The sequence below is a fragment of the Colius striatus genome, chromosome 10 (assembly GCF_028858725.1).
Source record: "Colius striatus isolate bColStr4 chromosome 10, bColStr4.1.hap1, whole genome shotgun sequence".
Lineage (NCBI taxonomy): Eukaryota > Metazoa > Chordata > Aves > Coliiformes > Coliidae > Colius > Colius striatus.
In genome coordinates this window covers 8,035,926-8,048,632 of record NC_084768.1, presented here as the reverse complement: position 1 = coordinate 8,048,632, position 12,707 = coordinate 8,035,926, and the positions used below count along the sequence as shown (strand labels likewise).

The 12,707-nt window shown below is 46.7% G+C and overlaps 1 protein-coding gene across 10 annotated transcripts in view; it reads right to left on the bottom strand.

Annotated features, from left to right (window-relative positions):
* Nucleotides 1-278: 278 nt before the first annotated feature.
* NFIA (nuclear factor I A) overlaps nt 279-12,707 on the bottom strand; it is a 246,063-nt gene continuing 233,634 nt past the window's right edge. For all 10 annotated transcript variants that reach the window (XM_062003501.1, XM_062003491.1, XM_062003494.1 and 7 more), the window contains one exon: nt 279-874. In XM_062003501.1, the coding sequence (XP_061859485.1) occupies nt 857-874 (18 nt within the window). In that variant the 3' untranslated portion in view covers nt 279-856. The remainder of the gene's footprint in view (nt 875-12,707) is intronic.

Genomic DNA, 12,707 nt, shown 5'->3' with positions numbered 1-12,707 from the left:
TTTTTTAGCATTTTTTTTTAGTGAATAGTAGTAGTTCGATGTCTTTTAAATCGCTCTGCAATTGAGTGGAAAAAAAATTGTTGACAATGCTCTTATGGTTCATGTTACGTATCTAAGTGCCGACTGTAAAAAAACAAAACGAAACAAAACCAACCCAAAAATAACCCCCCCCAACAACAACAACAACAGAAAAAAAAAAAAACAAACCACCTGCAATTTGTTTTTCTTTCCCCACCCTCCCACCCTCTCCCCACTCCCCCCTCCACCCACCCCCCCCAGCTTGCCCTCGATATGTTACAGAAAAACATGCTCTATGTCTGTCCCGGTAAGTTATATATTGCAGAATTCAGCTACTACAAAAGTTATAGTTTTAAGTGTGTTTCATGATTTCTCAAGAAGTCTCACACCTGTATGGGAAAAAAAATCAATGAGGATACTGTAAAACAGTTAGGCTCCATATGGAAAGTGTGTTACAACAGCGAGTTGGTAAGCAGCAGCAGAGGCTAGTTTCTACTCAGTGTCACCTAACGCTTACACTACCAATGAAACACTTCAAAAGTTATGAAGCCCAACCATTTCCAGCACCATATGAGAAATTACAACAGTCCTAAGTTTGTCTAAAAAAACCAAAAAACAATAATAATAATTAAAAAAAAAAGAGTATCTCGAAAAAGTTACGGCCTTTGCCATTCAACCATAACGTTTGCCATTTCCATGTACTAGTTTGCTGTCGGTGTCTGCTCGCCTCCCCTTCCGCCGATGTGAAGTCGCTGCGCTGCGTTGCTGCTGCTTCCGTGTTACAGAGGTGGGAAGGGGTCTGGTGGTCTGTCCGGTGGGTGGTGGGAAGCGGAGACTTTTATCCCAGGTACCAGGACTGTGAAAGAGAAGACAAGGAGAAGTGTCAGCCCTGCGCTCGCTGCTTTCCCGAAGGGCTCCGGGCATCGCCGCCAGCCTCCTCCGCCAAGAGGGGGGCTAATTGAGACCGTGACGAATTGACCTAATTACAAAGCTTAATTAAAAATACTGTACAGATCAATATTTTTCGTCTTTTTTTTTTCCCCCCTGCTGACAGTCGCTGGACAGAGCTACAGAGGAACGCGGGGGTCGTGTCACGTTACAAGTTATCAATCTTTTTAATAGATTATGGCTTGAAGATCCCTCCAGTTCACTTTTGTCTAATCCCCTGAAAAGGCGATACACATTCGCCTCTCTGTGCCATTTATCACCCTGCAGTCGGGGTTTTCTTGGGTATTTAGGCATGTGCCAGCATAAGCATCTGTTGCTTTATACTGCCCTGCTTCAACTGTCTCGCTGGAACAGATGCACAGAAATTCAACAACAGGGCTGTTTTCTTAGGAGAAATGTGGACCGCTAGAGAAAAGCCAGGATAAAGCAAATCTGGGGGAAAGTGGGATCAGCGACAACGTCCCGTATCTCTGGCCACACTTGTGTTTCGAAACAAAACGCAGACCTCAACCAACAGCTTTTCTTCAGGAAAAACTTTGGAGTTTACTTATTTTCCCTTTCCCTTCCTGCCCTCAAAGGGAGGGAATTCCCTGGGATTTCGCTTCTGCAACAATACCGTCCTCAACCTGACCCCGTGGACGCCCAGAGCCCAGAGAGCCATTTTGCTCCTCAATAGGAAAACAAACACAGTGGGGAAGCGGGAGCGGGCTGTGCCGGAGCCTGGGCAGTGCCACCACACCAGGACACCTGCCTTGGTCCCGGCCCCGGCCCCAGCAAGGTCAGGCCAACCTGAACCCAGCATGAATAAGAGCAGTGTTAGGCCCCGGGACTGTAGGCGCAGGGGGATGCTGCTTGGCAATGACATATTGCTGTGGGAATACACCAACAACTGGCAACTCTTTAGCCTGAAGTCAAGTCATACAAGAGAGATTTGGGTATTAAAGAGCTGCTGCTGATACCCCACGTTTTTACTCTGGCTCCTGTAATGTATGAGGTGCATACATGTGCGTGTGTAAACTGACGACTAGTTTCACCAACTTTTCCCCCCGTTCTTTTTCAGCGTCTGACGTGATTGATAGCATAATCAAGCCGGGAGGATTTATGAACATTTACAGAAGACTCTGAGGCAAGTTTCATGTGGGACTTGGGAGATTATGCGGTCTTGCCATGGAGGTAGGAACCGGTAAAATAAATAGCACGATTGGAGAAGTTGTCCTGCTTCCAATACACCTCATTAACTAACTCTTCCTCTGCTCACCCCTCTGAACGCAAACACGCCGGTCCCATATCGGCTCCATCTATTGCCTACAGATTTTCTATTTAGGCTTAATGCAGCCTGCAATTAAACGAAATAGTTCTCATATGTAAAGTTCATAAACAGAGAAAAGTTCTGGCAGGATTTGTGAAGCGGTGCCAAGTCCCGTTCCCCTCCCCGACTGCAGGGCCCTATTGATTGGAGGCGGGTGCAGGGCCATGCTGGAGGCACCTCCGACCACTGCCGCCTGCCAACTCTTCCCAACTTTGCAGGGTCGTCCCCTTTACGCCCATCATTTGAGCATGACAGCCTTGGCTGGGCTGGGAACTGTGCGATTTTCCCCCCTCTGCGGGGGAGCAGAGGAGTTAAAAACCCAGAGCTTTTCAAATCTATCTCGCAGATGTCCAATTGGCTCCCATGGCCGCCGGCCTGGCCACATGGCCCACAGGCCTGGACGGCGGGAGCGGCTCCGGCCTCGCCACTCCTCCTTCCCTTCCAGAGCACTTTGTTTTTTTTTAAAAGCAGGCAAAAGTGGATGTGTTGGGGTGGTGGGGCTGGTCCCGGCGGGGGCCGGGGGTCCCTCCCGGCGGGGCTCCGCCGGCCCTGGCTCGCCGCCGCTGCGTGGGTCGGCGTGTCCGTGCGTCCCTGCGTCGGCCTGTCCCCCCACCGCGGCACCGCGCTCCTTCACGCATCTTGCTATTCAGCCTGCGCCTTGCAGACAAGGTTACCCCAGAGCGGCTCTGTAATCCTTCACTGAAATAGGCTTTATTGATTGCTCTGGTCTATTGTTCCCTTTTCAAGTCCCCCAAGTTCAAGTTCATCCTGGTGTTACATCATGTCTCGTTGCTAGGGGCAACCAGACAGCCCCAGACGTGACTATCATTAGCAAGAGCCGCGCTGCGCCCTCCCACCGCCCGCCAGCCGCTCTGACGTAGCAGCCCCGCTGCAAACACATTGAAGTATTTATTCTGCCTAATTTATGACCTCCACAGCAAGAGAGACCCCCACTCCAAAAACCAACACTGTTGTATATTTAATTAATCTGTCTTTCTCTGGCACTTGGGAAAGTTAGACAAAGGTCTAATTATTGTGAGTCGCTCCCCATACTTTTTCTTTTTGGGGTGACTATTTGCATGGGAAAAGAAACGTCGAGGCTGGGCGCAGGTCCCCTCCCTCCAAAACACCTTTTTTTTCCTCCCCTGCCCTATTGACATTTCATGAAATACTTTAGCTGCTTAAGGGAATTAGGAAAAAGGGAAAGAAAAAATCTGATGTGAATGTAACTCCTTCTGAGTTGGTATTCAGTAACACAAATCAACTCATGACATGTTTAAATTTAAATGCTAACCACACACTCCGCGAGTTACTTTAAAGGTTAGTTTTTAATCAATAGAAGTTGCTGACTCGGGAGTTTGGAGCGGCGCAGTGCAGCTCTGGGGCCTTTGTCTAGCGCTGGGCTTTCAAACTTTGGGCTTTTTTTTTTTTTTTCCCCCCGTCTTCTTCTTGAGATGATTTTAGCAATGATTTGCAGACACAGAGTGCTATTGTGCTCCTGACTAGCAACATGTCAATAAAGGAGTAGAGTTACCATGCACTGGGGTGTCAATATGACTCCTGCAGACACCGCTCGGCCTTAATACCAATGAAAAACTTAATTAACCCTTCCTGGATCGACCCAAACTGCACGGCTCTTTTGTAAACTTCCGTGCTGGGGCTCCGAAAAGCTGCTTTTAGGGGGTCCGAGCTGCGAGCACCTCGCGCACAGCCGCATCCCACTTCGCCTCTTCCTGCAACCCTGCCTGGATGAGATGTTTTATGGGCTGAGGCAGCAGAACAGCGAGACAGAGAGCACATTTACCCATCGGATCCCACCAGCATCGCTCTCAGGATACCGTTTTAATTTAGAGCGACTTACACACACAGAATGATCCTCCTTTTTTCTACTAATCATTCTAATATTAAGATCTCATATCCCCCCTCGAGCCTCCTGTGCACGTCTAAGTCTTCCTGGATTAGGTCTGAAGAGCACCATTGTCCCCCTGAAGCACCTGTGAAACTTCCCTGGGAGCGGAGACCTCCGTGCCTCAAATGAAAACTTCTAGGAAGTGTATTGTGCCCTCACAGCCCTGACAGTTGGGGTCTGCCCAGGTTTTTTTTTTTGCATGATTAGGGGGCTCAGAGGGGAAAAACAAGGCCGCATCCCTACGTTCAGATGGTTGAAGTAGTTTTTGCCTCCTTTGGGAGCACAGCTCAGCGTGGTGCAGGCTGTGCTCTCCCCTCTGACCACCTCACGCTCTGTAGCCTACCCGACTGCGCCTCGTCAGGGAAGGGTGCCTTGCCTTTCTGTGTTTAAAATCTCCTCTTAAATCACGTGCACTATCACACTACGGTTGGAAAGGTGGAATCTCAGCACGTTTTCATAAAAGAGCTGGTATTTTATTCCCCCTCTCTTTGCAGTACTGTTCTCCCATCGAATTTAGGCCTAAACGAATATCACCAGAGCTAAAGGTCCTACTCAGTGCAATTACTGCTGCACAGTTGTCGGTGCCACTACGGGCCTGCATCATCCTGCTGAGCATCTCCCTGTCCTTCCCCCTGTGCTCAAGGTGAAACATCAGAAAGAATTCTGCAGTCCAGCGCGAGATCTTCGCTTCCCTTTCTCCAGTCAAATGAAGAAGTAATCTCATCAGGTTGAAAAGTGCTGACTAAGGATTTAATAAAGTGCCTGCAGATGTGTGTCATCTCTAAGGTATTCAACTCATGTAATGCAAAACAGTTCCACACCGAATGTGCTTATAAAATTCCATTTAACCATTGCAGAGCTCTATTTTACTGTTCTCTGAGGAGTATTATCACACTTCTTCCCCCCCTCCCCTAATTTACAGCACCATGAAAGTTGAAACTCTGCGCTGCCAGTATCTGAGAATCCTCACAGTAGTAAGGTTTTATGAACCATAAACAATATCTACTTGACTGAATCCTAAACAGGAAGTCTGAAATGGCAATTACGCTTCTTTGATAGAGCAAGTCTATTTGTTTCTTACGCTCTTCTGGAGATAGCAGAGACACACAAAAATCCTCCAGCCACTTGTGACAATCGGGTCCTTTGTATGGGAAGAACAGCAAGGAAACACTCTGCAATTCAGGACAGTTAAAGGGAGAAAAGCTGAAAGTGCCTCATTGACTCCGGTAGCAGTTTCTGCCTGTGTCAGGAGCCCAGAAACAAGCCCATCGTTTACTAAAATCTTCTCAACCCTGCCTTCCTGCACGATGTTGTTCACCTCCCCCCACACTGCCCCCCCTACTCCCAAACCCAACTGTGAGCGCACCTCATGTGTTTTAATCCAGAAAGACGATCAAATGCAAACTTGTTAAATTTTACTTCTACCTGCACATCTTCTGCCCTAACAATGGGACCTTTCAGTTCTCACAAAAAGTGAGGGCTGTAAAGCGGCCCTATCTGTTTTTCAAATTAAAAAGTTAAACAAAAGTCCTCAAGGGCAAAGTTTAACGCTGCGGAAGGAGGTTGTTAATGTGGAATCCAGAACTGGGTGTGACAGTTGGCTTATTTCTCTGGGCGATGTAGGTTATTTAAGGACATTCACACATTTGAAACTCTAACAAACTCCACACGTAGGAGCTTTTGCTTCACCTAATCCACTTAGGGCTAAGGTCTGCTCTGCGTTAGCCATTTGCTTTAGGTTTCCGCCCGGTTCTGCTGCCCGGCGGCAGGTCGGGTCGGTGCCATCGGGACTTCAAAGGCAGCTGCGGCGGCCGTTGCTGCCCCGGGCATGGCGGTGCTTGCAGGAAGCTATCACTGCACGGGCCTGGGCGGCAAAATACATCTTTGATAAGAGCCTAAATAAAAAAACCCTGAACCTCTTGCAGCTTCAGAGCTCGCCGGCAAAGTGGCTGTTGGAGCAGCCAGGCTGAACCCCAGTCGCGACCGTCGGGCACCTGCGAGGATTCACGATGGCGCACCGGTTTGGCTGTTTTGTTTGGGGATGACGTTTCGGTCGCCTCAAGAACTTCAAGGCAATCAAAACCATTAACCCCGGGAAGGTGAACTGGGGTGACGGGTCCTTCTGGTTGCAAAGATGAAACGAGAATGTAAGCACAGCTAGGCAGCACCGCTGGTCCTTTAGACCTCACCTTGCCAGGATGTTCTGGGAAGGCTCTTCCCCATGGTGGGTCCTTTGGAAACAAGGGACAAAAATTGGGACTTTGATGCAACTTTGAAAGAGCTGCTGGAGTGAGTGAAGGCAGTGGCAACTCAGCTTCCAGTGTGACTTGCTGAAGGGCTCCTGCATGTAAAGCAACTGCCTCTGGCTTACCCCACGTCTGAGTTGGTCCCACTTTGCTATTGGTTTCTCTCCAGGCACGAAATTTGATCATACTGCGTAGACCAAAAAGGTGAATATTAAAGACAAGGTCACCTTTGTGCCTATGGAAGTTATTTTCTTAGAGCTGGGATTAATTATTTAGTAATTATATTTTCCAGAATGAAACACCAAAAGGGACGCGAGTAGCATGTTGGTCATCCCCAAAGGGACATAAAACAGTGAGTGAATCTTCTGCTTTGCCCAACATCCGCACCCAGGAGAGTCGCATGCCCCACTATGAGCATATTTATACTGTCTCGAGGAAGATAAAGCCCGTCCCGGGAGGGACACCACTCTCCAGGCGATGTGTACAGTAGCTCTGCATCCAATAGCTTTTGTGAGGACGCCAAATGTGGCAAACTGCATTAAATTATGTGCCATAATTTTGTACGGCGGACTTCTGCCTGCTGACTATTAAAAATGTATAGTAGTCCAAACCACTTCTCTCCTGGGGCCAACAAACTCACTTCAGGCAAGATTTCTGCTTGGGTTCAAACCTCAAGTTGGGAACAGCTAGTGTTTTTAACTAAGTCACCCCAAACCCTCCCAAACCTATGAAAACACACTCGTACAGTAACTCCTGCTGTTGTTCCAGACATCTGAATGTTCCAGTAAAGTGTCCCAGCTGGCCCCAGATGTTTCTTAAGTATAAAGCAATGCTCTGAGCACTGGACCCCCCGCCGCCCGAACTTGAAGCCCAGAGGATTAAAGATTGACTGCGCTATGACATATTCGCATTTAGCCTGAATATAATACAGCACAGACTTATCAATGGCAAATGTTTGAAATGTAAGCCAGCAAGCAGAGGAGACTGGCACTTTGAATATGATGTATAAATAATGTATGGGAACTTAAGATCTAAATTGGATCTACAGGAAGAAAACTTTCCCTTTTCTCTGACTCTAAGAGAAAGTTATCTCACAATGAGATCATTTCTGTGTCCCTCTTTCAGTTTACAGTTTTTGCTTTTACGCAGAAGTTCTTCCTTTTGCTTGGAGAACATTTTGAGAGTTAAGAGTTTTCCTCCGGTTTTCTTAATAGTTAAGCAAAGAACTTTTTTTAAAAAAAAATTTATTATTTGTCAGCAAATTGACTTTGAAATCTGCAAAACAACTCCTAAACTTTGTGTGGTACCCTGAGAGCTAACTCCAGGCATGCCAAACCCTGTCTGTTAAAAAAAAAAAAAAGATAAAAAAAAGATAGTGAAGTGAGAGAGAGGAAAAAGAAAGGGAGAAAGAGAGAGAGAAACAATCCCATTTTGGTTTTTGTTAGAGGACGGCATACTACATAGATCAGAGACTTTTCAAAAAATAAAAACCCCCACTGTACACAAAGCACAGGAAAATGTGAGGAAAAAAGGAAAAACCTAAAAGCAGCTTAGAATGTGTTAACTCTGCCATTCTGTCAGCTTAAAGAGTATTTTATGCTTGATCAACAGCTCTCTTTTATTATGCTTTTCTTTCATTCATTCAAGACATCAAAGACCAGAACCACCAGTGTACCTGATCTACCAGAAGAACTTGTAAGGGTGTTCTAAAGAAACGGGGGTATTGGGAGCCAGACACCCCTGCGGACAAGGCAGTTCAAAGAGAATATTTCAACAATGATTACATTTTGTAAATCTTTGTACGAAAGACAGCTTATTTCCTGCTTTTTTCATGAAAAATAGATTCTATCCATTAAAGTGAGCCCGCAGTATGAAAGTTACTTGAGATCTGAGATACAGCAAGCGGATTAAGTGGATGGTGAGATGAAATCTTTGAGAGAGACGATGGCTTTCTCTGATATTTGTCGCTGCCATAAGGTTTTCTGACCGGGATAGAAACTTTCTTTTTTTTCCCCCCATTTTATTTGTAGACTTGCTGGTGGCAGCGAAGACATTTGTAAAAGCAAAATAAACCAAAATGAAACAGAAAGGAAAGTCATAACAAATAAAGGAACTAAGAATACAAGTGGCTGCAAAAGCTGCTTGAGATGTCTAAAAGGAAAACTATATATAGATTTATCTATAATCTACATTTGCCCTACTCATAAAATCGCAGGCTAGCCATTTAAATCCAGCAGACAACTCTGAAGCACAGTGCATAGAACCAAGCCAGCTGTTTACTTTTCAAAGCCCGTGGTGGTTTCTGCATTGATAAACTATATAACCTCACACACACACACAGAAGGGATTTTAGCTCTGCCAGACCTCATTGCTCTGTCCTGGTCTCTTTATGCGCTGTCACAGAATAAAAATGATCTCAATGCAAACTCTGAAATAATATCTTGCTCCAGAATGGACATCTTTGTAGATATTTCCTGAGTTACTGCCAAAAAGGGTTTTTATTTTTTTTTTTTTTTCCCATTCATCCTTTCAAAGTTTTGCTATAAACATAGCCAAAATTGTTTGGGAGTCATCAGAAATGACCAAAATATGACCCGCCAGCCAAGTACCGCTGTGGGGGAGGAGGAAGCTGCCCCTACGCCTGCGGCCCGGCCAACAGCCACCCCTGCCCTGCACCTGAGGGACACCCAGTGCCCTCGGCTCCTCTCTTTGCAGTACACATTTTATCAGAGAAGTAGAAAGACAACTTTAAAACCCATCTCGTGGCTTACATCTACTGTTGCCCTTTAATAGTAAATACACTGCAAAGGGGGTTTTAAATTCTGCACTTTATGCCTCGCTTTTTAGGCAGCCCTGTATTTTCCTCTGCTGGAAGCACAGCCAAATTTGCTAGAGCGCGAAACACTTTCATATTTCTTACGCTAAATCTCATTTATTTCTTTCCTTTTATGAAATAAAGTGTTCGCTGGGACTTGGATTGGCTTATAACTTCACGCCAGGAACTCCGGTGGAAACTGGGAAGACAACGCCAGGCACACTGCTGCGACGGGACTTTCCAGCATTCTGCTAGGAAAGAAGTGAGCCCTTGGGAAACAGCCATGAGCCTGCTCCCAAAAATACAGTGCCCACGTTGTCCTCCGCTCCCCTGTGCCCCTGGCCATGGCACAAAGCTGTGAGTACACGGAGACCCCAAATCTCCCCCCCCCCCCATGTCCTGATGGTGGGTGCATGGGACTGGCGACAGCCCCGGCCCCTCGCAGCTGCGCTTTGCCCGTCCCGGGCTCCGGCAGCATGTTTGCAAGTTCAAGTTCAGGTTTAAGCGAAATAAAATGCTCCTCAGGAGTCTGCAGCCAGCCCTCATTTACATGTGATCCCTCTGAACTTCGCCTGCGCCAGCGCGCCCTGTTTCCAGGGCCCGCCGAAGGAATGTTTTACAGTTAGAGCCCGCAGTGCTTTCTCAGGCATTTTAGACTCGGAGGCCCAAGTTTCAAGCTGCAGCATTAAAAGTTTCCACAGAGCTACTGCAGAGAGAGGGAGGAAAGGGAGGGGGGAGGGAAATGAGGAGAACAATATCGTCTTAATTGTCTCTATATAGCTCCACAGTTAAAGTATTACTTTTTAAAGGGACATAATTTATTCTAGAGGCACGGTGTTATAACAACCAGTACATACTTTCACCGCAGCGTAACCCGCTCTATTCTTCATTGTGCTCTCTGGTTTTGTTGCTTTTGCAGAACTCCTTGTTACCCGGTCCTCTATACTGTACTTACAGTTTTATTCAATTTAAGCCAGTTCCTGCAGTCCTCAGGCGACTGAAACTCTCCTGAAGCCTCAGGAGTTTTGCCTGCACCAGGACTGCAAAAACAATCTCCCTGCAACCACCGTTTCCCCCAAAGTTTCTTTACTTTTATTGCTTTAGACAATCGGGGAAAGTCATCCAAAGAAAATCAACCCCCAGTCTGGGCCTCCCGAGCTCCATTTGCAGTGAGACAGCCGAGCGCGCACACACACACAGACACACACGTACACACACACTCGGGGCCTTTCCCCCCAGGACTCTCCTTCCCTGTCCCGTGCCGGCGGGGAGAGACTGGAGCTACGTGAGGGGCCCACGGGGCCCAGAGGGCCCGGCGGGACAGCCTGTGCTGCTGGCAAGTTGCTGCAGAGACTCTGCCTTTTTTGCTCTGCAGTTTGGGGTACAAAAGGTAGTTTTCAGCCACTTTTTTTGACTGCCCTGAGATCACTCTAGAGTACACAGAGCAAGAGGAAAATGAGAGGAGATAATAACTTGAACTGGAGGGGAAAGCGAGCACTGCCTCCAAATTTCTCCCCTAAAGTCTGCCTGCACTGGATGGCTCTGGGTGAAGCAGACAAATGAGCAGCCCCATGGCTCTGCTGGGAGAGCAAACACGGCGTGCACAGCCTGATAAAAGCAGGGCAAAAAATAGGGGGGGGACGGGTTGGTGGAGGGCTGGGATGTGCAAGTGAGGAACGGAGCTACAGGCAGCTGGAACACAGACAGAGGCCAGCAAGGGAGCTGGGGACGCTGGGATGAGGGGGCTGAGACAGCAGCATGCTTTTAGAAGTGGGCAGAGAAAGGTTGAGGAGACTGCAGAAGAATCAGGGGTTTGGCAAGTCCTAGGTGTACTGGGCACGGAGATCAAAACTGGTCTCCAAACTAACACAGAAATAGTGGCATGGAGGCAACTCCACTGTTTTTGCCACATTGACCTTACAATTAGACAGTGAAGCAGAGGAATAATGAATCAACTCAGCAGTGCATCTCCTGTTCCAAATTTGCCCTTAAAAAAAAGAAAGCCAAGAGGGCACTGAGGTCAACACCCCTCCCCCCCCCGAACATGAGAATATTTTGATGTCTGTGTTCTTCCTGATGCTTTGCATCTTGCTAAACTGAACAAACTGCCCTATGACAAGCAGCAGGCCATGCGGCGTGCCTGCGCTCAGCAATTGGCCCCTGAGGTGCGTGGCTGTGGGGATCCATGTTGCTCTGTGGGGAGCCTCTGGCCAGGGACGTGGTGGCCAATGAGGCCTGTACAGCCGTCAGGGTCAGGATGATCTGAGAGCTGGGTGATCGGGGCAAAGAAAGGCCACTGCAACCTTTGCAGGCAGCCAGCTCTCCAGTGGAGAGACGGGAAAAGCCTTCGCAGCACATGATCTGCCGTTGGATGAGGAGGGACGTATTAGACATGGTTGGCTAAAAGGAGTTGGGTCTTGGCCTAGCTTGGAGTGATTTTCACACATATTGTGAGATGCCAGTGAAAGTCCTGGTGGAGTGTAAAGTCATTAAATGAGATGAAATTAAACAATTTAGTTATTTCTGCTTCATCATATTTGTGCAGTATGGCAGGCAGAATGAATTACTACTAATGATCAAATTTAGTAATACTAATTAAACTATCTCAATTTAATTAATACTAACAGAGAAAACAGACAAAATTACTACTGTAAACCTTGAACTTAAAATCAAAAAGTGTCTCTTTGCTTTTATGAGTCACTGAATGTAAAGCTTTTCTCTGAAAATAAGACTGCATAGAAGTGGCTCTTTATACTCAATAAGTAAGCTGCTCCATTGTATGGAGAATTACTGTTCTTCTCCCCCTGCCTATTTTTTGGGTTTTGCCTTTTTTTTTGAATGCTATTACTTTTATTCCTCATACTCCTGGAGAGCCAGCAGGAGAAGAATCTGAACTCTGTTTAGACTCATGCAACGTCAATAGGACTAGTAAGGCAGTTACTGCTACTGGGACAAATTCTGCCCTTGTTAGTACTATTAGAAGATGTATCTATAAAGAGCCTCCTTTAGTGCAGCCTCCCTTGCAGTGGATGATCCAGGCAGAAGGTAACTTGGCCTATACTTTCAGATTTAGGCTATGAGTGGAGTAAATCAGGGAACCCCCAAAACTGAACCCATCACTACTCCAAGGAAGATTGCTCTGGAGTCACTGAGAGGTAATACCTGCAACTGCCAGATAAAAACTCTAGAGATACTTGGTGACTACACTGCAAGCCCTCTGGATAAAGAAGATGGGAATTTTAACCATTATTTCAGTTGAAAAAGACTAGATTTCTTCTACTGTGGGTAACTATAAGCAAAATACAAATAAATTAAACAAAAACATTACTGTATTTCTTAAACAAACTCCTGCCAATCTCCTTCCACCTCCTACTCTCATTGACTTCAGTGAATGTACAGTTGGGTCCAATACCCTAGACTCACAGACATAGTCTTTAACCCAAAAGCCTACAAGAAAGTACT